The 25,767-nt window shown below is 59.4% G+C and overlaps 2 protein-coding genes across 3 annotated transcripts in view; one reads left to right on the top strand and one right to left on the bottom strand.

The window, feature by feature from the left end:
- The window catches only part of ATP2C2 (ATPase secretory pathway Ca2+ transporting 2), a 34,863-nt gene extending 29,919 nt beyond the window's left edge, over window positions 1–4,944 (top strand). For both annotated transcript variants that reach the window (XM_004584222.2, XM_058674608.1), the window contains 7 exons: window positions 52–218; window positions 1,275–1,343; window positions 1,431–1,547; window positions 2,331–2,478; window positions 3,521–3,619; window positions 3,717–3,858; window positions 4,695–4,944. In XM_004584222.2, the coding sequence (XP_004584279.2) occupies window positions 52–218; window positions 1,275–1,343; window positions 1,431–1,547; window positions 2,331–2,478; window positions 3,521–3,619; window positions 3,717–3,858; window positions 4,695–4,840 (888 nt within the window). In that variant the 3' untranslated portion in view covers window positions 4,841–4,944. The remainder of the gene's footprint in view (window positions 1–51; window positions 219–1,274; window positions 1,344–1,430; window positions 1,548–2,330; window positions 2,479–3,520; window positions 3,620–3,716; window positions 3,859–4,694) is intronic.
- A 4,805-nt stretch (window positions 4,945–9,749) lies between these two features.
- On the bottom strand, window positions 9,750–22,108 carry MEAK7 (MTOR associated protein, eak-7 homolog). Its single transcript, XM_004584223.2, has 8 exons — window positions 21,937–22,108; window positions 19,077–19,257; window positions 17,193–17,423; window positions 16,794–16,938; window positions 14,565–14,993; window positions 12,369–12,487; window positions 11,164–11,343; window positions 9,750–10,750 (listed from the first exon to the last, which is right to left on the bottom strand). The coding sequence occupies exons 2-8, from the start codon at window positions 19,230–19,232 to the stop codon at window positions 10,634–10,636; spliced, it is 1,377 nt and encodes a 458-aa protein (XP_004584280.2). The 5' UTR covers window positions 19,233–19,257; window positions 21,937–22,108; the 3' UTR covers window positions 9,750–10,633.
- Window positions 22,109–25,767: the final 3,659 nt, after the last annotated feature.

Below are 25,767 nucleotides of genomic sequence, written 5' to 3'. Positions count from 1 at the left end.
TCCTTGGGCTGCAAGCCTCCATCGGCTCGCTTGCGTGCTCACTCCCCAAAGGCACTGCAGGAGTCGGGGGCGATCGTGGCCATGACGGGGGATGGTGTGAACGACGCAGTGGCCCTCAAGTCGGCCGACATCGGGATCGCCATGGGGCAGATGGGGACGGACGTCAGCAAGGAAGCCGCCACCATGATCCTGGTGGACGACGACTTCTCAGCCATCTTGTGAGCGGCTGCCGGGGACCAGACGGCCAGCTGTGTTGGGGGGCTGTGGGGGCTCCTGCCTGGGAGGAGTCCTGGGGTTGCGGGGAGTGACCACATGTTGGGCCACTACACTGTGACAGGGCTGATCCACCCTGACACTAGACCCTGCACCTCCCGCTCTGGGTCAGCCCGGCTGAGGTCGTGTGTAATGACAGCCTACAAGGCCCTGGGCAGTGGGCAGGAGCCAGGGAGGCTCATTTCAGTTAGTTCTAATGAAGACTCGATTCTTGCATCTGTCACACACCCCAATTATGCCACCCACAGGAGCCCCAGGTGGTGTACTGTAAGTTTGATTTATCTGAAAAGTAGACAAAGAGATGTCACAGCCCCTGGTTCACTTCTCCAAAGGCCAGGGCTGGGCCAAGCCGGGAGCTTCACCCTGTGTGCGTGGCAGCGCCCCAGTACCTGGGCCATTAGCTGCCTCCCAAGTGCGACAACAGGGCGCTGGGTTGAAGTGGAGCAGTAGGGACTCTGATAGCAGAGGCTTAAGCCCTTACCACAAAGCCACCACACAATTTGCTCCCACAGTGTTTAACAAGTGCGCTGAGGGACTGGCACTGTGATGTTAAGCCACTGCCTGCAGTGTCGGCATCCTACATGGGCATGGGTTCGAGGCCTGGCTGCTCCATTTCTGGTCCAGCTCCCTGCCAATGCACCTGGGATTATGGCTAATGCCCACGTGGGAGACCAAGAAGCAGCTCCTGGCCAGACCAGCCCAGCTCTGGCAGCTGAGGCTGTCTGAGTAAACCAGCAGATGGAAGTTCTCTCTGTAACTGCCTTTCAACAACAAAATTGAGAAGTACAGTGAGTTTACAGCTCTATGGTCTCTCTTTTGTAAATGTTTTAGCACGAATCCCCCACTCCCCCTTCCGTCCCTGAAGCCACCTGCCTGCCCCCTGAGCTGTGCCACGAGGAGACAGTGAGTGTGTAGGTGTAGGCCCCACGGGGCGCAGCAGCCCCCACCCCGTGCCAGCAGCATGGCCCCCGGCCGGGCCCCTCACCCTCTCCCTCCCCCAGGAGTGCAGTGGAGGAAGGCAAGGGCATCTTCCACAACATCAAGAACTTCGTGCGCTTCCAGCTGAGCACGTAAGTCCATCCTGTTCCGGGGGTGGAGGGCATGTAGGCACTGCCCAGGCCGGCCGGCAGCTGTCACGGCCCACACCTGCCCTGCAGGAGCATCTCCGCCCTCAGCCTCATCACCCTGTCCACTGTCTTCAACCTGCCCAGCCCCCTCAACGCCATGCAGATCCTATGGATCAACATCATCATGGACGGGCCCCCGGCACAGAGGTGAGACTCCGTGCCCCAGCGCCAGTGGGCCCTGCAGGGAGTGGGGCAGGTGTGGCTGGGAGGGACCACAACCATCCGCCTCCAAAAGTCTTCCCTGTTAACCCCAGTGCAGCCCCCTTCTACCCACTTTGCTGCCCCTGATCAGAACCCACTACCCCTCCCACAGCAGAGGCAGGTGCTGCTTGCTCTCTGCTGGCACCCAGCCTCTGGCACGGGCCAGGGCACAACTTACGTGTGGGAGTGGCCGGCACAGGAGTCGGAGACCTCTGCAGACCCAAAGCAGGCTGTGGGGTTAAGTGCCAGCATCCTCTGTAGCCACCCTTCCTTGCTTTGCTGACAGCTGCCCAGGGAGTGGTTGTCACCCTGTCTCTTACAAGCACCCTCCTCGCCGGGAGTAGGGTATCAGCTGTCCCATGCAGAGGGAGGCCTTGGCCTCTTGTTCACGCCACCCCGCTTAGTCCAACTTTGGAAGAGCACCCAGGCCAGAGCCCAGCTCCTGTTTGTCTTGGCAGGGGGCTCTAGGGCAGGCCTGGCTGGGGCCCCTTCCAGCAATGGCAGGTGTCAGAGGATGAAGGAGGACCCCTGTGGCAGCCTTGCAGGGGTAGGCAACTGCCATGCCATCAGGCACCAGTGGGTACCAGAAGGAACCGTGCAGGCAGCTCTTGGAGGGAGGGACAGGTGGGGTAGGCAGACGTCGGTGCAAGAGCAGCCCTCGGCCGCAGCTGATGCCCACCCCAGCTGAGCCCCAGCCTCCTGGTTCACATGTGGCCTCTCTCTGGGCAGCCTGGGGGTGGAGCCCGTGGACAAGGACGCCCTGGGACAGCCGCCCCGCAGGGTACAGGACACGATCCTGGGCCGCGCGCTCCTCCTGCGTATCCTCCTGTCTGCCGCCATCATCATCAGCGGGACGCTGTTCGTCTTCTGGAAAGAGGTGAGCCCTGAGCTGTGCTGCTTCACTTGGGGATGGCACAATGCCCACACCGCAGGATACCCACCCCACAAGGCTGACCCAGGGTGGGCAGGGGAAAGGCAGCGACAGAGGCAGGAGTGGGGACACAGCACAGGATACAGTTTTCCTACTGAGGGCTGGGGGCCCTCCTTCAACCCCCGTCAGTAGGAAACAGGGTGAAGACCCCTAAGGGGTGGACATGATGCTGGGCCCACCCAGCTTCCCCTGAGCTGCCCGGTGTGGTCCACGTGCAGGTAGGGGACGGCTCCTGCCGTTCTCAGGCCAAAACTCTGTGTGGTGTCCACTCTATGTGCTCAGCCTTGTCCATGCCTGGTGGGCCCCTGTACAGTCGGCCTCAGCTGTCTCACAGGGTGAGCTCTCACCCAGCAGCAGCGGGGCTGGAGGGGCCCAGCCCCCACAGCGTCAGCCAACCCCCTCTGGGATCTGCAGCTTCTCTCCCCGGGCCGGTCATAGCCGCGCTTCCTCCCCAGCGCTCCAGGGTCAGCCACCTCCCTGTCCTTGGTAGGGAGATCCCCTACCAAGAGCGCAGTCCTCTCCCTGGGACCACTTCCTCCTGCAGGAGTGGCCTCCCTTTGACCCGTACCACCTGCACCTGTCAGCCCCTCCTTCCAGTGGCTCATCAGCAAACCAGCGGGTAGTTGGGAAAGACTTCCAGACAGAAGGAAACCACTGACTGTTTTGAAAGGTGGAGAGAGACGGGGCTGGGGGGAGAACACGTTCTCCCATGCCTGCTGCCCGTGCCCCAGATGTCCGTAGGAGCCAGCAGAAGCCACAAGCCTGGGACGCCACATGGGTCCCACACGGGCTGCAGGAAGCTGCAAGCAGTTCAGGACGAGAGCCCAGGTGCTCGGACAGGAAGCGCAGTAACCACTGTGCCAGCACCACCCCGGAACGCAGCTTCCAGACCAGCTCCTCTCACCCCCGATCCTGCCAGCCTGCTCCCGAGCAGCCCGTGGGCACAGCTGCCTCCTCCCTCTCACCCAGGCTGTGCCTGGCCTTGCAGATTCCCGCAGATGGCACCAGCACCCCCCGCACCACGACCATGACTTTCACCTGCTTTGTCTTCTTCGACCTCTTCAACGCCCTGACCTGCCGCTCCCAGGTTAGCTACACTGGCCCCTCAGCCCTGCCCCGTGCCCCCTGCCCCTGTGGGATGAGGGCAGCTCTTGCAGCAGCCCATGGGGCCCTTCTGCCTGCAGACCAAACTGATCATGGATCTCGGCTTCTTCCGGAACCACATGTTCCTCTACTCGGTGCTGGGCTCCATCCTGGGCCAGCTGGCCGTCATCTACACCCCGCCCCTGCAAAAGGTCTTCCAGACAGAGAACCTGGGTGCGCTCGGTGAGCACAGCTTCCTCCCCCCACGTCAAACCCCCTACCCACAGGGCCTCTCCCCATTCCTGGGCTCAGTGGGAGGCTGCGAGCCTGAAGATGCGGGGCAGCCAGAGGAGGCTCTGGCTCGGCCCTGACTGTGACGCCTGCGTGACACTGCAGCGGCGGTGACCCAAACACTGCTCACCTAAGGCAGCAGCTGCCCCCACCCGCTGCTGGACAGAGCAGGTGTAGTGGCCAGGCCTGCTGTGACCTCCCCAGGCTACTGGCACTGCCTTTCTCTCAAGTTGCACTGGCAGGGGCGGCCCAACAGTGACCACAGCTGGCTGTGGGCCCAGCCCTGCCCACCCTGCCTGTCCTTGACCCCTCCCAGGAGCTTGGGCTTAGCCAGGCATGTCTGAGGCTGCAGGGGGCAGTGCCCGTGACCTCCATGCAAGCCAGCGTGGTCACTTGGCCTGTGTTGCTGTGGACACCGGTGCACAGCACTCCAGCAGTGCTTCATGCCTGCCTCCACCAGCAGGAAGAGAGGCAGCTGCCCCTTGCCGCAGCTGAGCTGGGCAGCCCCTGTGCCCCGACCATCCCCAGGGAGTGGGGAGACCCCAGGCACTGTTACCTAGGGCCCAGCATGCCCCTGTGCCCTGCCCAGGCTCTGGGCCACCCCAGGTTTGTTTCTCGAGGGGGGAGGGGCTCTGCTGTGTCAGGGGAAGCAGCAGGGCTGGTCCTTTGCCTCCAGGGGAGCCCTGTGCCCCTCTCTGGCTTTCTCAGGACACAGCTCGGGAGCCAGGGTGCCAGCGGCTGGGCCGGCACAGCTGGCATCCATGATGCTCCTCTGCTCACCTCCGCAGACCTGCTCTTTCTCACGGGGCTGGCCTCGTCCGTGTTCGTTTCGTCGGAGCTCCTCAAGCTGTGTGAGAAGTGCTGCTGGGGGCCCAGGAAGGGCCAGACGCACCCCAAAGCCAGCGCGGCCACCAGCCCCTGTCCTGGCCCCTGAGTCGGCTCTGCCTTCTGCCCGTGTGTGTCCTGGGGGCACAGCAACGTGAGGGCGCACATGGGATTAATGCTCTCAGAAAACCGTGTGTCGCTCTGTCCCTCCCTCTTGGCCTTCGGGCAGAGCTGTCCTGACACCCCATGCTGTTTAAAAAACTAAGTCCACTTTCCCATCTGTGACGGAGCCAAGAGGGCACTGCCCACTCGGGCACAACCAGGGGAGGCCACACTGCCCCACACAGGCTGGCCGGGAGGTGCCACAGACAAGTGGGGCCACAGCTGACTTGAGTACACAGGAGATGCCCTGGACCAGCCTGGCTGCAGACCTGCAGCTGCCGGAAGCTCCATCAGAGGCCATTGCTGTGCGTCACAAGGTCCCTCGATCCCAGGAAGAGCCGCCCTGTGTGGACAGTGGAGGCACAGCACATAGCAGCACTCATTAGCTCTGCAAGCTAAGCTACAAAAACTAAGCTAAAAACCCACCTCTAAAGTGCCCTCCACCCAGGAAAGCTGCTGAAGCCCTGGCTTAGACCTCCCATTGACACGGCCAAAGGCAGCGAACAGCTAGGTCCTACTGAAACTGACAAAGTTTACTCGGCTAGAGAAAACTGCAGAAGGGGCGAGACACTTGCTAGTGTATCCCAAGATGGAAAAACTCAGCCAAACTCACTGGTGCCTGCCTCCAGCTGCTAGCCCACAGCTGGGAACCCCCATGGTGCTGTGAACTGTGGGACAAGCATCTGCTAAAGTTATGCCCCCCTCTTGATTTTAAACAACAAAGTCTCAGCCAACCAGGACACAGTAGACATGTCCTTGCTGAATCCTCAGGGACCTGCAGACCCCCACCCTCACTGAGGTGAGGGGGCCCAGCTCCCACTGTGTGCAAACCACGACCCGGGAGTCCTAACTGGGACCAGATACACCGACAGCAACAAGCAGCAGAGGACACCCCAAGGAATCTTTAAAAGGAGAATAGGTGAGTTAGGCCAAAATATACCAGGTCAGCACCAATCAATGGTGTGTCTACACTCCAGTAATGAACAGTTGCCAGCTGGCAAAACGTGCAGTGCCATTTTAGGAAAACTAAATATTCTAAAGACTGAGGTGTGAAGCAATGCCATGAGTACAGGCTCTATGGCCTGAGAACCACCACATACCAATTTCAAAAACTGGAAAATAAGCAGAGAGACAACCACACGCATGAATCGGCGGCCGAGGCTCGGGAGAGCCACCAGTTCTCCCCAGAACTGACGGATGCTCTTCGCGCAGGTACGATCGGAACCCCAGTACGACTGTTCTGAAATGTAAGTGGACAGACCCAGACTCTGAAATGGCCAAAAGACAGTTTTGTGTGGCCCCAGGAGTGGCCCACACGCCAGCCAGATGACCAGTCACAAGACATCCGGAACCAACTCAGGGAAGCCAGGATGGTGGCGGCAGCCAACGGCGCTGCCACTAGGGGGCGTGCATCAAAACCAAGGAATCCCTCCAGGCCAAACCTTACACAGGGGCAAAAGTTAACCCTGCCTTGGGGGCGTAGACCCTGACCGAAGACACATCTACAGCCTCAGGAGCTGGGAGGGCCACGGGTGCCCGAAGAACTGATGGACTGCGGGAGAGTTAGTAGCCACCAGGGGACTTGAATCCAGGAGATTTTGAACAAGTTGGAATTTCTGAGAACTTTCTAGAAGTTGCTTAGGTGGGACCTGGAGCCTGGAAGTGTTTTCTCCAGAGAGGACGTGAGACGGCAAGCTCAGGAAAACACATCTGGTGCCGGCGGCCAGCAGGGCAATGTGCAGCCGTAAACCGCAGTGCCTGCTCCCTCTGCGTCTACTCAGCCGCCGCAGGACGAGCCGGCAGAATCCCAACTGGGCACAGGAACCCACCCCTCCTACCCAGGTACTTCTAAGGAAATCTCAACAAGCAATCCCACAAAGAGGCCCAGGAACACTTCGTGAGGGCACTGCCCTCCTGGGCATAGGGGTCTGAGCTGGCAGGTGCAACGCCTGCTCACGTCCCTGACTCCAGCACAGCAGCCGGCACCAGCACAGCTCCCATGATTCCAGTGGTGCCCACGGGACAGAGTTCCCGGCTGCGCAGTGCACCAACAGCTATGGGCTCACTCTTTCTCTCTGCCTCTCATACAAATATATAGTTTTAAAATAAAAATAAAAAGTTTTATTTTGGTGCAAAGAAAAGTTGGCAAATTCACGTGTGGATTTTGGATTCCACCACTCAGTGCTCTGCGTGGAGTGCCTGGGAGGAGTGTGTGCACGGAAGGGGGGACACGGGGAAGCTGCACAGTTCTGAGGGGCGCCCACTACAGCCAGGGCACATACTGTGTCAAACTCCGCATCCTCAGTGTTGGGGCTCCTGAAACCACCCCATGCCCTCCCGGCCGTCAGCCCTCTGGGCTCCCGGGGGTTCCATGGGGCTCACAAGCAAATGTCTGAATAGCAACATGACCTGGAGGAAGCCTCGGCTGTGTACTTTACGCCAGAGGGCTGGGGCACACCGTGCCAGCCACTCAGCACCCTGTGTCCTGCACCTCGGGTATGGCGGGATCTCAGAGCAATGCTGTGCCAACGCCAGCATCCCACTCTGACCCCTGGGGCAAGGCCGGGGGGACGAAGGATGGGACTGCAAAAGCCTTGGGCAATTGGATTCCCAAGTCAGATCCCTCAGGGAAAGCGCACCCACAAAATGCAGCAAATACACACACACACACACGAAGCGATGCCAACAACACACTCAACGAGGAGAATAGCACCACTACAGGCAGGACACACACACACACACACACGAAGCGTTGCCAACAACACTCAACGAGAATAGCACCACTACAGGCAGGACAGAACTCAGGGCCAGACACATTTAGGGGCAAGACAGGGTCACCCCAGCCATCTCCAGGGCCTCTGTCCAGTGCAGCACCCACGACACCAGAGCCGAAGCACGAGCTGCAGATGGACATTTGACAGGTCCTCTGGGAGGCCAGCTCGGCACACCCGAGGCCACGAGCCCTCAACTGGCAGGCACACCCGGCCCAGACACCACCACACTGGCTGTGGCTCAGTCAGCGCGGGCACCAGCCCTCAGGGAAGCGCCGGGCGTCTGGGGACAGCAAGCAAACGCAGCCAAGGGAGCCCCACAGCCACCCGAGAGGAGGTGGAGCTCCTCGCTGCTTCCGCTCCATTCTGTTCAGCAACGTGCCCATCAACTCAGAAATCAAAACAACGTGCAACCAACCTCAGACAAGCAGAAGGAAGAACTTAAAGGCAAAATGAATTCTTGGCAAAAAGCGTAAAACCCCATCCATGGCCAGGAAAGGAAAATACTAGAAAGTAGGGCAGATTTTGAATATCTTCCTCAATCCCACATGAATTAGTGTGAAGACAGATTTGGTGGGAAGTTGACCAAGAACCAGAAGAAGGCATCACAGCCACCTCTGGCAGAGACCAACAGGACGGCAGGTGGTCCTCCAGGCCCTCCAGGCCCTCCTGGCCCTCCTGGCCACCAGCCCCTGGAGAATCTGACCTGGCTGTCTGGGGCGCTTTCCCCGCCTATCTTCTCGAAGATGTAAAGAGAAGGTGCCAGGTTATTTTTTTAAGGATGGCAAAGCTTTAAAACGGAATCATGCTTTGCATCAAGTCTGACAAAAAAAAACTGCAGACCAACTCAGCACACATGGTCACAAAAGTGCTGGCCACAGGTCAAAGGGACCCGATTTCCACAGCACCTGGAGGACAGGAGCCGGTGGTGTGGCACAGCCAGGGAAGCAGCGTCCCACCCAAGCGCCAGCTGCAGTCCCAGCTGCTGTCCTTCCGATCCAGCTCCTTGCCAGCAGCCCGGGCAAGCAGAAGGCAGTCCACTTGTTAGGGTCTCTGCCCCCGCCCCGCAGGGAGACCTAGAACACACCCCTGGCCCCCAGCTGCAGGCTGGCCCAGCCCTGGCCACTGCAGCCACCCGGGCAGTGAGCCAGCAGACAGAAAACTATCCTCTCTCTTCCAACACTTTCGTTGTTGTTGTTATTTATTTTGAAAAGCAAATTTAGAGAGAAGAAACAGAGATCTTCTATCTGGTGGTTCACCCCCCAGACAGCCACAAAAGCCAGAGTCTGAGTGAATCCAAAGCCAGGAACTTCTTCCAGGTCTCCCACATGGGTGCAGGGTCCCATGGACCACCGAGAGCTGGACTGGAAGTGGAGCAACCAGGATACAAACCAGCCCCAATACTTTTCAAAACAAATAAATGTTTAATTTAAAAATTATGGTTAAAATACGAGGGTCAGTATTTAAAAACCCGTTCACTTTCTATCCCTTATAACTATGAGGAAGAAAAACATGGATGCTAAAAAAAATCAACAGATGTTCTTGATTGAAAGCCTTTCTAGCATAAAGACAGATATTCCCACACATGAAAAACAGACACGAAGCCCCCAGCCTGTGCTCTTGGCTGCCAGCTTTGCCCTGGCCCGGCCCTGGCTGCCGCAGACACCCAGGCAGTGAGCCAGCAGAGCGCAGGACGAGATCTCTGCCTTCCAAACGCAAATGTAGAGTTCAGCTTTACCTTCTACAAAATGGCAGGGAAACAAAATAATAGGCATGTTTACAACGTGAACCACATGTTTTCTTACCCCTTCCAGCTCTGTCTTGTAAGGGGACTGCTCGTCCTTGCCACCTGCTGCCTGTTGCACAGAAGCTCAAACACTGCACGTGCTCACACGGGCACTGCCAGCGTCTCAGGCCCAGGTCAGTCATGTCCAGTCCTTGGCCCCGGCTTTTGAGGGCTAGTGTGCAAGGCCCGAGTTGGGTGCTGCCAGTGGCAGTATGCCTGGGCATATGCCGCAGCCAGCGTCCTGTACCTTCCACCCAGGACCATGCGAGCAGGCCTGAGTTTGTGACCCAAAACCACAGGCAGAGGGGGCAAGCTTGGAGCTCCTCCAGTGGGGACTTCTCTGTGTGTGGGCTTGGCGCCTGCGGGGTGCAGCAGCCCTTCCCAGAGGCCCCCTGGACAACGTCCAGCATCTTGGAACAACGAGGTCTGTTTAGAAGGAGGCTGCACTGTCCACTTACCCGTCATTCTCCATGAGCGAGCTGTTCCAGGCAAGCGGCAGTGCTGACCAGCCCCAGTGTGTGCCCACGAGCCAGGGCTCCTGCCTGCAGGCCCCCTAAAGGGCCCCATGTCAAAGTCAGCATCAGAATGAAGCTCGGCGGTCTGCAGGCACAGCTTATCTTCCCACGTGGGTGGCGGCCCAGGCCCTGTAAGCACAGCGGATGCAGAAGTGCAGTACAAAGCCCTACTCAGGATCCATACCCTGTGAGTCCACGGTGTCTGCTGAGGCTCCGGCCTCTGTCCCCATCACACAATGGCCCCGCCCGATGTGTAAACAGTCACACAGCAGGACTTCCAGGCCAGCAGGAGCCGTTCCCAAGGCCACTCCAATTCCTGTCTTCCATACAGACCAGCTTCCCAGGGCTTGGGTGACGGTCACAGCAGCGGCTGAGTGACCGGCAGCGGGCTCAGACTTCAGTTCTACAGGCACTTGGTCCAGGGCCAGCCACGGACTCCAATGCAGCAGCGCCTTCACACTTCAGTAATACTCAACCAAGAAGCTACTGTGGCAGGTGGCACTTCTGGGTGACAGTCCCCAATGGTATAAGAGAGTTCTGATGCCACTGTGTGTTCTGTTCAAGCACTTTTGGGGTGGTCTGGCCATGACCCTGGGGGGCTCCACATTCAAATTCAACCAGTGTGGGATGAGGGGAGAGTCCGTACCCAGCTCCGTGCAGAGCCCTGCTCACTGGTCACAGTCAGGGCCTTCACGGAGCCCCTCACTGTGCCGGGCTCGCCCACTGATCTCCAGCAGGGCCTGCGCCTCGGGATCCACATCCAGGATGCTCTTCTTGCTAGTGGCCTGGGGCAGGAGAGGAAAAGCAGTGATGGAGGGGGCCAGGCAGAGAGGGAGGAATGGATCCCCAAGGACCAGGGACAAGCAGTGGTTCCTACTAGTCCCCCCGCAACTTTGCAGAACTGTCCATGCTCATCCCGTACCCCAAGGAACCAGGCGGCAAGCCCCAAGGCCCCACCCACCCCGAAAGGCCATCCCTGGCAGGGACCAGGCAGAGCCCTGGACCCTCCTCCTCGCCTTGTAAATGGGCACAGAGTAAAGGGATGCCTACATGCCTTGCCATTGCCCTTGGCTGTTGCGCTAAGCTACCATGTGTCCTGTACCAGAAGCCGACCCGGAACAAAGCCACTCCAGAGGGAGGAACAAACGGGGGAAAGCTGGGGAAGTCGACAGAAGCCCTGGGCCCTCCTACCACTCACCAACAGTGACTCCTCGGACTCTCCGACCGCCCATACCTCCATCTTGTCAAACCGGAAGTCCTCCTGGGCAGACAGCTGTGGGCTGTTGTACGTGGTGCACGTCGGCTTGGCTTTGCTGTGTCCCTTCCCAAAATCGGCATCCACCCAGAGCCCAAAGTAGTGGTGCTGCCCTCCCATGCCCTGCAAAGGAAGTGACAATCGAGAACGGTGTCACCCGCATCTTGCCCTCGGTACTGAACCAGACGGGGTGGGCCAGAGGTGGACACAGCTTCCCTTCGTGCCTTAACAGAGAGGGACGTAGGGGTGCCACAGGAAGGACCATTTCTCAGGGCCCAAGGCATGACCACCACCAGGACACAGAGGGCCAGACGCGGAACTAAGCAGTTATGCCCTAGTAGGCATGCTCCTCCTTGCACAGGCTGCAGTGAGCTCAGGGCGTGCAGGGTGTGAGCAGATGAGGCAGGAAGTGGCCACTGCTCCGCACTGAGCCCAGGCAAGCATGCACCTGCAGTCTCCATCCTCCCTCCATGGAACCTCCCTGGTCCCCAGCGGGTTCTGATGGGTGCAGCAAGACTGTGCGCAGGGGCAGCTTGCCAGCCCCGTCGCCAGCCCCATGACTGCCCAGGATTGGGCACTCCAGGATCTGCCCCGAGGCCGGAACCCCCATGCTCCTGAGAGGGTGTGTGGTGGCCAAAGGTAGCCTGGCCTTCCCACTCCCCTAGCCCAGGACCTCCCGGGTGGCAGCAGGAGGCCCAGCATCCCCTGCCAGCTCAGCGCCAAGTTCTCTGGAAGAGCTGTTTGTCAAAAAGTCAGCATCTTTGGTGCCTAGTCCCTCTCCCCAGCCCCCGCCGGGCCCCGGCCTTCACCCTCTTCCTCCCACAACTCAGCTACCAAGTGGCGGGGAAGCCCAGACCAGAGCCGTGCCCACCCCAGCTGTAGCCCCACCTGCCACCCCCAGAGTTACCCCCAGATGACCCCAGCCCAGGACAGCCGCACCCTGCTTCATGCCCAGGCTGTGGCCAGACAACCGGAGACAGGCCTGCCACTGACACCTTCTAAACCACAGATCCATCTTCTGAGAGCCAGGAAGAGGGACAACCCCTGGAAGCCCCGCAGAGGCCGTGTCCCCGAAGGGGCACCCCGCCCTGGCGGTCATGCTCCTGGCACGCACTGAGGACGTGGGCAGAACTTGTGCGCAGCCTTACCAGTCCATTGGGAATGGTCTGCTGGCTGTGGTTCAGGTACATGTAGTGGTCGTTGTAGCCGCTGTGCGTGTACACTGCCATGCTGGGGCAGATGGAGAACAGGAAGCACCTGTTGTCCCCTGAAAGCGACCAGCAAACAAGATTCATGGGCGGGGTCTATGTGGAGAGCCTTGAGCTGCAGCCTAGGGATCATGACTGCCCCACACCTGCCATGGGTGGACTTGGGGTGCGGGAGCCAGCGCAGTGGCCGTTCGGGAGAGCAGGTCTTTGGGCTGTGGCTGGGGGCAGGGGTAGGTGGGGCACGGAGATCAGGGCTCTAGACTCTGCCAGAAACGGTGCAGGCCAGCCAAGCACACCCCAGCACAAACACCCCAGCACAGAGCCTGCACAGCTGGGTACCCCAACTGCCCAAAGGAATGTACAGAGGCGAGCTACACCGAGGCACAGACAGGTGTGGGCGTACAGTCCATTGACAGAAAGGTGCCAGCAGAACCCTAACAATGCCCGGGGTCCAAAGTCCTGGGCAACCCCCTGTTCTCTGAGGACGCTCAGCACCAAGGACCCCACAGCCATCTGAGCTCATGGCCCAGGGGACCACCTGCTGGACACGAGGTCAGGGCAAGCTGTGAAGCATGCTCTACTCAAGCAGAATGGGCTGCCACAGCACACCCTGGGAGTGCAGGTGCAGTGAGCAGGGCAGTGAAGGGGCCCAGGGAAAGAACAGCGCTGAACAAGCACACAGGCCCAGCCTGCCACAGTGAGGTCTATACACCTGTGGACTCCAGAGAGATCCATAGTGGTCAAGGTCAAGAGACAGCCACCAGCTAGCCCCTGAGGTCAGGAAGGAAGGCTGAGGTAGGACCTCCTGCAGGGCCTGGCCTGGAGCATGGTGGGAATTAAGGGTCCTGCTGGCCAACACAGGGTTTGAGTGTGTGGCTGGGGTGTGGACAATGATCAGGATGGAGGCCCGGCCAGCAGCCAGCAAGGGCAGGGTCTCATCAGGAGGCAGAAGGCTGTCCCACCCCAGTGAGCCCCAGGGGCGAGGTGGTGGCAACAGGCCCACATGCAAGCCCATGCTGGGTTTCGCTCACGGCAGGGTGGGGTGAGAGTGGTAGGTGGCCATGTGGAGGCAGCCCGCAGGGTGCAGTGGCGAGAACCCGCCAGAACGGCCTCACGGGAAACAACCGAGATCAAGACATGGCTGTGGCTGCTGAACCACACAGCGTCTCACATACCGGAGCTCTATCTGGGATGAACACACAAAATGCTGCGAACAGGGACCCAGGGCCACAGGCGGACACCGCCCACACACGAGGCTGCCCGCTTCCCACACTCTGCTCACAACCCAGAAAAGGACAGACTGGGGCTGATGCATGTCTCCGTGTCATCAGGCAAGGTTTCGCTTACTTGGGAATAAAACACTCAGGCCCCACAGGTGCACTCATGAGGCTGTGTGCAGCCAGAAGCAGGCGCTGTGTGCATGCTCCTGAGGCTCCCACCTGCAGCAGGGGCCCGCTGGCACACAGAGAGGAGGCAGGCAGCTGCTCCACGCCCCAGAGTCTGGGGCCATGCGGCAGGCCTGGGCCTGCGGCCGAGCTGGTCCTCAGCTGGCCTTTGTGGACCTGGATTTGGAGAGTCCCCACCATCTCTCTAACTAAAGATGTAGAAATGTTCTGAAACCCAGAAATAAAACTCTAGAAACAAGAGGACCTAGGGGATCGGGCACCCACTCTGCCTCCAATGGTTGAGGTGGTCGGGACACCAGGAGCAAGACCAAAAAAACTTCGAGTCCCTGCCTGGCCACACAGCTCCCAGGCATGGCGGCCACGTGTCCAGGTAGAGAGCACCTGGCCTGGAACAGCACCCCCAGTCCCTTCGAGGCCTGATCCGTCCCCACACCTGTCCACTGAGTGCCAGTTCACAGCACCAAGCTGACACTTCAGCACCCAAGCACAGGGGCTGTTGGCACCTGAGGCCACCAGAGGGCAGTACAGCATCTGACTACACCTGTGTGGCAAGACGCCAATGGAGGTGGGGGGGGCAGCCCTGCTCAGCACCTGCAGGTACAGTCAGCATCCGGCAGCAGCCGGCCCACCACGGTGGCAGCAGGCAGCCCACCACGGCAGCAGCAGCCGGCCCACCACGGCGGCAGCAGGCAGCCCACCATGGCAGCAGCAGCTGGCCCACGCAACTCACCTTGGAATTGAGGCTTCACCTCCCAGGAGCAAGAGGCGAAGCCACCGAACACGTGGCCGTCGTGGTCCTCCAGTAGGGTCACGCAGGGCCCTCGCTGTGCCATGCGCCCACACAGCTGCGAGAAGCTGTGCCCGTGGAGCTGGGAGGAGAAGAGCAGCCGCCAGCAGCGCTGCTGCTCCCTGGGCAGGTGCGAGTTGATGTAGATGACCGACAGGACGTCCAGCACGCTCTCGAAGTCCTGCCCTGGGTCCACGATGCGCTTGGGCACCAGCGTGGCCAGAGGGAGAGGCGAGCTCCGGAGGAGAAAGCCTCTGTGGACGACCACTCTCAGAAACGTGGCCACGTGGGGGACCCTGGACACCCAGTCCTCCAGCACGGCATGGTCACAGTCACGGTCCAGCCACTGAGGACTCAGGAACACCTCGCCACCTGCAGGAGGCGGAGTCAGGGTCAGCGAGAGCCACTGTATGTCCCTCCACGGTGGCTATGCACTGCTGCCCACAGCTGTGTTGACCAGGTCGGGACCACACATTCCTCCCTGGCCACTGAGCCAGGGAAGGTGGCCTGCCTTTGTGCAATATGGACCCCTCTCCAAGACCCAGTATGCAAAGTAGCTCAGAAGGGAGTAGGTGGGTTTTTTTTTTGAGGACATGTTTAAATGTCCCCTGCAGTACATTCAAATGAATGTCACTCATCTCTTTGCCTGACTTACCGTTGCAGAGGCAACACTGTGACACCCAAGGCACTCTCCTCCTCCCCTCTCCTGGCTGCAAGGCACAGGCTCCCAGACAGGTCTTCGCAAGGGGGTTCCAGCCAGAGTACCCCCAACACTAGCACCTTGAAGGCTGCACCCAGAGCAGCCAGCTTCTGCTGGACACATCCGCTGTTGGGAGGGCTCCCCCTGCAGGCCAGGCTGCTGCCTGGAAACCGACCAGGAAAACAGGGCCTTGCTTCAGCCACCAGCGTTGCTGGCTCTGGTTACCCCAGCTGGTTGGAGCCTACCAAGAGGACAGGGACGTCCTAGGACTGACACAGCCAGGAACTCGGGGCACTTGCTGGCACAGACACAGCTCAGTGGGCAGCTCCTGCTCTTCCCAGCCTGTGGGACTCTGGCTTTAGGCTAAGCAGCGATGCCACCTCCCACCGACTCACACGCTCACCAGGAAACCCCTCAGAATTCCCATCCCTGTCCCTCCTCCAGAACCTTCCATTTCTCCTTGCACCACTGCTTAACTGTCTCACCTTAGGAGTCAATGTAAAGGGTGTTTTTATGGCTCCTTTTACAATATTAACTTCAGAAGAATGAGAGCAGTTTGCCCATAAACAAATCACTCACACTAATATGGCTTTATTCTGTTCAAGTTCCAAATTTCTCACCTATATGTTTGAAATGTAACTTATTTTCAACTTGTATTTTTACCATCTGGCCTCACATTAAAATAACTCATTGATAAAGTAAGTTTACCATGCCTGCCAAGGGACTTACCATAATTTTTTAAATTCCTGTTATATTTAAATATATACTAGTCCTCCTCCAATAGCAAAATAGGCGCTTTTCAATAAACAATGCACCGCTTTGTAGCGCCTCAAGGATGCTCAGAGAAACCTACAATGCATGTCCTCGTAATGGAATAAAGTTATAAACTGATAACAAAAGCCAATCTGAGAAAATCCCAGGTGTGAATGAATTAAACAGCTCATTTCTAAACAGCCAGCAGGGCAAACAAGGCACAGAGGATCGTTAGCAGGCCCGGGAGTGACTGAGAAAAAATAGCCAACACACCAAGACAAACGGGGAGGCAGCCACAGCCCTGCTCAGAGGGCAATACATAGCCATGACATGAAAAAGCGTGAGATCTCAGACAGGCAAGCTAAACGTCAACCTTCAGAGACAGGAAAAGACCAACAGAAATCAAAAGCAAGCAGAGGAATTAAAAACCCAAACACGGGTCAACAATGAGACACTTGGGGCTGGACCGACCAAGGCAGGGGTGGGGTGGGACAGATGGACGCAAACGTTCCAAGTGGAAACAAGAGGAGACATCAGTACCCCCTTGCAGAAATGAGATGGGTTATGAGGACATCAGAAACAGGGAGAGGCAGGGTGGGGGGGTCCACTCCTGCCCACAGCACCCCTTCATCCTGAATCCACAGAAATGCTCGGATGGCAGAAGCCACTGCACAGTGCCAGGGGCCCACGTCACCCCCCAGGGACGCAAAGGTACTTGCCTGGAAGTTTCATCTCAGAGAGTAGCTGCGTGGCCAGCGCCCGCACCCTGGGCGATGCAGTCACAGGGGTCTTGACCAGCCAGCCTCTCAGCTCCTGCCTGTGGGCTAGCACGTGTGCCATGGAGCCCACCAGGTCCTCTGTGAACTTCAGGAGCACAACTCGTCATTAGGGACAAAGCAGTTGTGGCCCCAGGCCTGCAGGGCCAGTTTCTCCACAACAGACCCCAGCCGGCCACTTGGTTTTCTAACACTACGTTCTGCTGTCCTGGGAGTTCTGCAAGGCGCCTGTCGGAGACCTAACTGCTGCCCGACAGCCATGCGTTTCAGGGTTCCCCACAGTGCCTGTCTCCATCAGCCCTCCCCAGGAAAGCCTGTGAGGGTCTTGCAGCCCCTGCTTACCCGTTGTACTTCTTGGGCTCTCACTGGGCCACCTGTCTTGGCGATCATTTTCAGAATCAGGGTGCTCCTCTCGGCGGCATCTCCCTTCAACAGGTGCGACATGGCCAGCACGAACTGCTCCCGGGAGACGCTCTCACTGGGCACCTGTGCCTTCCCAGCCGGGTCAACCCCCCGCATGCCATCATACAGCCTGGCCACCATGTGTGTGGGCAGTGCTTGCCCAAGGTAGCTCTGTAGGAGACAAGCGGGAGGGGAGGTTGGATGGGCGTAGGCTCGCTTGGTGGTGCCAGGGGAAACGCAAGCAGGGGCACAGCCAGCAGCTCCTGAACCACCCCTGGCCCACCCCCACCCCATCCTGATCAGGGCCCACCTTGGCCCCTCAGCCCCTTCCACACACTGCCTCCCTGCCCTACACACATTCTGCTCTCCCCAAGTTGGCCACGTGCCCTCTTCACCCTGGCTCTGAGGGTGTGAGCATGGGTGACGTGGGTCCCTGTGCACAGCCGAAGTGTCTAACATGCACTGATCCAAGTCCTGCATGCTCAGTGTGTATTTTAAATTAACTTTTAGTTGTTTTAAATCTTTTAATAAAAAGATATGTCTACTTGCTTATTCATTAGGAAGGCAGAGAGCTAGAGAGAACTCTTCATCTGCTGTCCCCCCCTCTAACAAATACCCATGACAGCCAGGGCCGTGCCAGGCTGCAGCCAGGAGCTGGGAGCTCTCCTGTGCATGGCAAGGGTTTCAAGCACTGCCCAGTGCTTGAGTGACGCCTTCCGGGCTGCATTAGCAGGAAGCTGGATCACAAGGAAAGGTGGGATTTGATCCCAGGCACCCCAACACAGCCATGGGCACCCCAAGCAGCTGCACCATCATGTTGGGTAATGCCTTATCAGTTACAGTCTCTGAATACTGCTTTTCCCTCCAGTGTCAACTCTTGGTCTCATCCCGGATTACAGCAAGTGGAGGGGAGTGCCAATCAGAAACAAGAGCACAGACTTGGCAGTGGAGCGCCTGAGAGCTGCATGCCATCCTGGCAGCCACAGTGCAGACCGACCATGACAGTGCCCGTGTCCCCTGACCCCCCAAGGCAGGCTTCACCCCTCAGAACATGCCCTGTCTGCAGGTGAACCTAGAACCACCAGAAAGCCCTCGCACTCTCCCCCAGAGAGGACCTGGTGGGATTGCTCCAATCAGCGCCCAACTACAAGTCTCTTGATGAGGCTGGGGAATACTGCAGCCACCTGCCAGCCAGGACCGCAGTCCCCTGTCTGCTGCAGGCCACCTTGGCCAGCGGGGGAGCCTCTGGGTAGGCAGACACAGGCATACAACCGCACGCATTTGACCACCCCCTGCCCCACGCACACGCAGCATTGGCAGCAGGCCCCCCACTTCCCAACAGGTACTGCCGCTCTGCCTGGATGCCCCCTCACTCTTGGCCCCAAAACCTGCCTTAAGAGCCCCCAGGGAACCGGGCAAAAGGCAAACTTCAACTCCTTCTAAGAGGAACCTGGAGTTCAGGACCTGCTTGTTCTGAGCTGACAGAGGCAAAGGTGCCCTCCAAACAACCTGGCCAGCTGACCTGTGAATGCCACTCAGGCCGCCCCACTCTCCAGTCTGTCCCCCGGTGTAAGTCCCAAGGGCCAGTGCTCTCCGAACATCACGTCAAACCACTACTGGGTCCCAGTTCCCTTACTCTACTGATTCTAAAGGGGAAGGGGTGTTTAGCTTGTGCTGGCTACAGCTGCAGGCACAGAGGAGACCACCAAGACACTGACATGTACCCCCACCCCTTGCGCACAGCAAGCTCGCCCACATACCCACTCAACTCAGGGACCACCATCCACAGACCCCGCTCCCACCCACAGCAGCTGCCACTCTTGCCTTCAGTGCCTGCAGGGAGAAGTCGTGGGCCGGGACACCTGTGTGGCCACCTTGGCCCGCCGTCAGAGCATTGAACAACTTGTCAATTTCAGCCTGCTCCTCGGGGAGGAACCGTGGGCAGAGCTTCGGCCCCGCATGGCTCCTGCTGTTGCCCATCTGGGCTCAGGTGCAGCGGGATCCTCTGCAGAGGGAGAAGATGCGCGACAACGAGAAGTCAGGGTGTGACCCACAGGAGGACAGCAGCTCATACACATCTCTTCATCAGCAAACACAGCTGCACATTGTGGCAACCACCACTGTCGCAGTGTGGCGGGATTCCACATCCATGCATGTCCAGCAGGTGAGCCCCAGCCCATTCCAGGATCCCCCAAACAGGGAAGCAGCCGGTCAGGTCAGGCTTGTCTGAAATCCTAGCTCCCAGGTCGCCCGTAACCGAGCTATCAGTGGGACTCCATCTTCCCACCCATTTAAGCAAGACGCACTGAGACCATTCCCCTTCACGCTCTTGATTCTGGCTACCAGGCGCGCAGTCCTGGGCAAGCTGCTGGAATCCTCTGCCTCAGTTGGCCCATCTGTGAAATGGAAACATCACAGCCCTGCCTCAGGGGATGTGGTGTGGGGACGAGGTGTTGCGACGACGGAACAAAGCAAGCCCAGGCCATGTGCTGGTGTAAACCTGCCTGGATGGTGAGAGTAGGCAGGCTTCGTCTGCCTGAGCAGAGGGAGTGGCAGTGACCACCTGGGCCACCTGGGCCGCGGCAAACATCAGAACGTCTCTCCTCCCGACTGAGTGGCACATGGCCGCATGCGCACACGCCTCCTTATTACCTGATGGACAGCCAGCAGCCTCCTCCTGTGGCCCTCACGACAGACAGGCTACAGGGGACTCTTGTGTTCAAGGCCCCCGTCTCGATATGGGGGTGGCAGTGCCTCCCTGGGTCATGTGGCCGTCCCGTGTCCAATCCTCCGGGGGACAACGTCCCCAGCAGCACAGCAGCCATGTTCCGATGGCTTGCCAGCCCCGTGCCCTCACCTCCAACACGCTCACACTGCCCACTCACACACCCCCAGAACCGGCGCCCCCGCCACAAGGCTCCCCGAAGGGACGGTGCTCAGCTTGGTGGCCTGAGGAGTGTTTGCTCTGGATTGGGTCTGTGACCATGACCTGACATGGTCATTTTGACCCAAGACTGGAAACACAGCAGGCCCGGCTATAAGGGGAAGGCAAGGCTTTACTCACAGGAACCAGGGACAAGAGCACATCTGGGGCTGGCGTGGTGGTCTTGTTTTTGTCTGCCAGGTCACAGCCACTTCTGCTTTGCAGGAACCCCAGGTGACCCTGCTGCTCAGAGGGCCACCTGCCCAGTGGCCAGCAGGAAAGGACAGACCCAAGAGGCAAGCTGCATGTGATCTGGGTGCCGTGAAGGTCATGGCTTTGCGTGTCACCAGTCAGCCACCGCAGCACTGGCCAAACATGTCCTGAGCTTCCTGGCTTGCTCCTCTCCCCAGGGAAATGCAAGTTTGTTTTCTAAATATGTGCGAGTGTACTGTGTATAAAAAATAGCTCCCAGCTCGGCCTCCAAAGCAGGGTACTAGCCCCCACCGCCTGGCATCCCACACTGTCCCCAGGGCCCAGGGTGCCCCCACAGTCCACCTGCAACCACTGTTACGGCACCACCTCCTGAAGGCATATACAGCACCCATACCCAGCTCCCACAGCCACAGAAAGGGCCCTTCCTGGCATCTGGGCCTCAGGCACAGGGACCTGTGTGTGCCCGCGAGCCAGTGCCAGGCCAGCCCAGCCCAGGCCACATTCCTGCTCCCTGCCTGTCCCTTCTAAGGCATCGGGAGTCGTGAGGGCTGCTGCCTCCTGCTGCACACACGCTGCCCACCCCCACTAGGGACGGGCTCCAGGTGTGCACAGCCCACAGCCAGGGCCTGGTGTGCACGTAGAACGGCCGCCCCCACCTGGAGAAGCAAGTGGGCCTGCTGGCAATACCACCACAGACCCCCCCCCCCCGCGCAAGGTGCAAAGATAGCTTCCTCCTGCTCCAAACCCCAGGGCCTGGGCTCAGGGGAACGCAGCCTGGGCGGAGAGCCACCAAGGCTGCAGGGCCATGCTACGCAGAGGCCCCAGCTTACTCCTGCAGGGCAAGGCCTGATGAGGTCACTCACTCAGAAACCAGCAGGGTGAGGGCCTGGCCCAGCAGAGGGGGACCGAGGGGCTGTGCCCTGCAGGGCCTTACCCAGCATCCACACCCGACTCCCATAGCCACAGAAGGGGCCTATCCTGGAATCCTGTTATTAGGTCCTGATTGGGCAGACCAGGGTGCGGGATGTAGGGGCCAGAGTGGCTGGTCCCCTCCACCCACCCACCCAGGGACGCATTCGGGCAGGTCTACAGCACACACACACAAGGCCTCGGGAGGGAACCTGGGGCCACCAAGAGCCAAACTTGAGCCAGGCTCCTGCAATCCACCAGTTGGGATGACAGAAATGAGCAGGGGAAGAGTGGGGTGGGGAGGAGACCTCCAGGATGAGCCAGAGGCCTGGAGGCCCTGAGAGGACACAGGCACCCCTCCTGCACACATGGTGACAGGGCAGGCCCCTCCCAGGCCCTGCTCACCCACCAGGGGCCCAGAAGCCTGTGTCTCTCCCTGTTCCACTCCAAACTCGGGCCACCAGACTTGAAGCCCCCGACAAGGCTCCTCCATGCCGGGACTCTCACAGACACAGCTGAGGACAGCCTCGTGCTGGCCGGTGTGCCCTGGCCCAGACCTTCTGGAGGTCCACCCTGTGGAGCTGGGCTTAGAGGCCACGCCCCAACACGACTCTAGGAACACACTGAAACCTGCTGCACCTGTGGGTCTTGGAGGGGGCAGTCCTGTACCCCTGGTGGTGACCAGTGGTAGTTGCCACAGGGGCAGACCCATGGGCACCCAGCGGGCAGAGGCCAGGGAGGCACTATCCTGCACTGGAAGCAGAAAGATTCAGTTTTAGGAGCAAATGATTATGTTCAGCATTCAAGTGAGCAGAAGAGATTCCCACAGAGCATTCAAGGCAACCAAGCCTGCCTGAGTCAGCTCAGCCAGGCTCCCAGCCAACCCTCCACATACCTTGAAAAACCTGACGTGGCCACAACTCCTCGCTCACTTTACCCAAGCACTCTCAGAGTCAAGCCCAAACTCTTTCCAGCACTGGGAATTCCACTCCCCAAGGGCCCTAAATCCATCACCCCTGGAAGCCAGAGACAGCCAAGGTGGTCCCCCAGTCCCTGCTTGGAAGAGCAGCAGGTTTCAGCTCCGACAGGACCCTTCTCAGAGCCTCTCGGGGTCACTCTGCCCTCCAACCCCTGCCCATGTGGCCACCTCCTTCCAAACCACAGGCGTGGCTGTCAGTGTCCACCTCGGGTGTGACCCGCAGGGTCCACCACCCCTTCCCTCCCAGTCCCCTCAGTCACTCAGCAGAGGGGAGCTGGTCTAGGAACTCTCCCCTTCCCCTCCCTTCTGCTGGGAAAAGCCCGGGTGGCAGGCGGAATACAAGAGGGAACCCTCCCCCGCCTCGCCTCCCTCCTTAAGGGGAGACCCGAGCAGGCACCCTCCTCACCAGACACACTGCCGGGTGACAGGAAGGGGCGCCTCTGAGTGACTCCTCCCTCCCTTCCGGCTGTCACCAGCCCCCCAGTGGCCATCTACCCTGGGCACACAGCGCCATGGACAGTGGGGCTGGAGCAGAGCCTACTCCGACCCCCACGCCGGCCGCGCCTGCTGCCCGTCCGGCTACTGCCTCCCGTCCAGCGTCCGGCTCACCACGGCTCCGGCCCCAGCCCCGACCCAGACCCGCCTTCCGGTCCGGCAGTGGCAAGGATTTTCCCCTGGGAGCCGCCTCTGCCCAGTTCCCAGGCGACAACGTTGATGGACGGTCCCTTGGACCAATCACAGAAGCAGAAGCCTGGGGCGGAGCCCTAGTGACAAGTTGTCCAACGGCAAGGTCCGCACGGGGGAGTGGGCCGGCCCTGGCGGGAAGGGGCGGAGCCAGGCACCTGCCAACGTGCAGGGATGGGGGCAGCTGGGGCCAGAGGAGGCCGGCCCTGGGCTTGCAGGGGCCCAGGCTGTGGGCTAAACAGCAGCTGGGAGAGGCTGAACGCATGCCAGAAGGCTACCTAGGGAGGAAATGAGACAGGGGGCAGCCAGTCTCTGCTGCAGGGCCTGAGCAGCCCACGGTCTGTACCCTGTGACACTCTCATTGTAGCGATGGGAGTGAGCAGAGACGCTGGAGCTTCAGGCCACCCCTACACACCCACACCCCATGACCCACCCTCACTTCCCCTGAGGCTCAGACCAGGGCTGTCCACTCTTTGCTCGACCCCTGTCATAGCCCAGCAGCCTCATCAGCCCCTGCACATGTGCCACACACAGGGTCCCCTGCTCCTCTTAGCACCTCTCTCCTGGACTTCTGGGGTGCCCCTCTGTGGTCAGCCTCCCAGGTCTGCTCCCTCTGTCCCACCTCCACCACCATGTCCCTCCCTCGTCACATCCTCTCTTGTGACTTGGATTCCCGCTGGCCACTCAGCTCACTCCCAAGCCTGCACATCCACTGGTTTCCTGGCTGGGACCCTGAGCTGCAATGTCCACTTGGTTCTCAGCCTCTCCACACAGACCCTGTGCCCCAGACTGGTGTACAGTCACTGCCCTGTGTCCCTCGAGCTGTGGAGTGCTGGGCACACAGAACCACAGACCCCCACCCCCCGGCTGTTCCCTGAACTGCATGGCACCAGCCCACAGCATGAGAGAGGCCAAGATGGCAGATGGACCCAGCTACATACTTCATGAGGAGCGACACTTGTCGGGGACCCCTGTGCCCCTGTGGCCTGCTGACCCACCTCCCAAGATCTTAGCTCTGTAAATTGTCAGTTCGCAGAAACTGCAGTGAGGAGGCACCTGTGCGCGCTGTGGGGGATGGCAGAAGCAGCCTGGGTCTGCCCTCCAGGGGTGCAGCTACACAGGTGCATAGCAGTGAACACCGCTCCTGGGCCCTGCACCCCTCCTCTGGCTCTGAGCCTGTCGGGACATGGCCCCCTGTCACTGTCACCCTAGCACATGGTCCCCTGGATCCTCAGAGGCTGGTGAGCCTCCTAGCGCAAGGAGAGTGGCATTGGACTGCAGGATCAGGCCCAGGGGGTGTCCAGCCCACTGGGCTAGGGCAACTGCAGCATTCACAGCCAGCGGGCCTTGCACCTATGAGAAGGAGCCGGGGTGTTCCCTACTCCTGTGAGAGGAGTTAGACTGGGTGGTAGGCAGTTAGGGTTTTCTGGGTCCCCAAGTCATTTTTCTTCCCAAATATAAAGGGTTATTTTCCCCACCATGTCTTGGATTCACCAGAGCACGTCTCTCCCAAGACAAATGCATATCTTATCAGGAGTGCTTCCCCCAGGAGACAAGGGTGACATTAACATATCTATTCCCCACCTGAAGCCTCCACCCAATTCTGTCTCCAGCCATTGCCAAGGGGGTGGGCTTCAGACTGGCCTCTTTATCATTAGAAAGGGACCAAGGAAGTTGGCCAGTGACACCTTTCTGGCCTTTTGTCCCAAGGCCAGGTACCATGGAAACCAGGAATTTCCTTTGTTTATGGAGAAACATCTTTGAGGGGAACCTTTAAAAGATGCTTTCCCCACCACTGATATGGGTTTTTCTCTTTTAACTTTTCCTCCTGCCACTATGGCAGGGAACTAGGGTCTTTTTGCTTTTCCTCCTGCCACTATGGCAGGGGGTAAGGGTCTTTTCTATCTCAGGACCCCCTCTCGTCACTAGGACGGGAGTCTCCTTTCTTAGCTTTTCTAATAAATCCTACTTTAAAACTAAACTGCGTCCGCATGAAAATTCTTCTTTCCTGCGAGACAAGAATTTGAGGTTGCTGCAGTATTCGGGGTTCAGAAACCCTACAACACTCCCACCCCGGGCAGGCGGGAATCGGTTCAGAGCAAGCCTGGAGCCTGGTGAGGTCTCCAGATGCCGACTCAACAGAGCCAGGCAGTGACTCAGCACATTCTGCCCTCCTGAGGGCTGCCCTGAGGAGAGACACTGAGCGGGAGCCAACCGCTGTGTCAGCGGGCACAGCGCAGGGCTTCAGAGCCAGTGTGAGGACATTGCAAGGCTGACAGAGTCCTGCAGCCCTGCCCTGCCCTGCCTGGACCACCACTGTGGACTTGCCGCTCAGCCCCCAGAGCTGTACTCCCCGGTGCAAACTTCGCTCACCCACTGTGACAGCCCCCGAGCCCCACCTTGGGGAGGGGCTTTGTCCAGACTGCAGAGGGCCTGACAACTCAGCCAGCAGAGCATTGCAGACACAGGACCGTGCTCAGATGGAGAATGGTAGCCAGTGATGGACCAGGCTGGTCACCTCTGTCGGACACCCGTACCTCACTCCATCCCCTGGGAGCTCCTCAGGGTCCACTGCCTGCCCATCCCAGGGCACCTGTTCCCCTGCCCATAAGGCATGCCCCAGCTACATTTTCAGTTGCAATGAAAAGATTCCCCATGCCAGCCTGAGGCTTATAGGCCTGGCTGGCCACAAGTCCCCAAAGGCCCAAGGCCAGCTCGCAGGGAGAGGCTGATCTGTGGAGTGACCCACTCCTAAGTCAGCCAGCAGGTCAAGGCAGAAACCACCAGGGTGGCTACGGTGCAGGAGA

This window comes from Ochotona princeps, chromosome 16, assembly GCF_030435755.1.
Source record: "Ochotona princeps isolate mOchPri1 chromosome 16, mOchPri1.hap1, whole genome shotgun sequence".
Taxonomy (NCBI): Eukaryota; Metazoa; Chordata; class Mammalia; order Lagomorpha; family Ochotonidae; genus Ochotona; species Ochotona princeps.
Note: the sequence above shows the minus strand (reverse complement) of the source record. Positions and strands in the feature narration are given on the sequence as shown.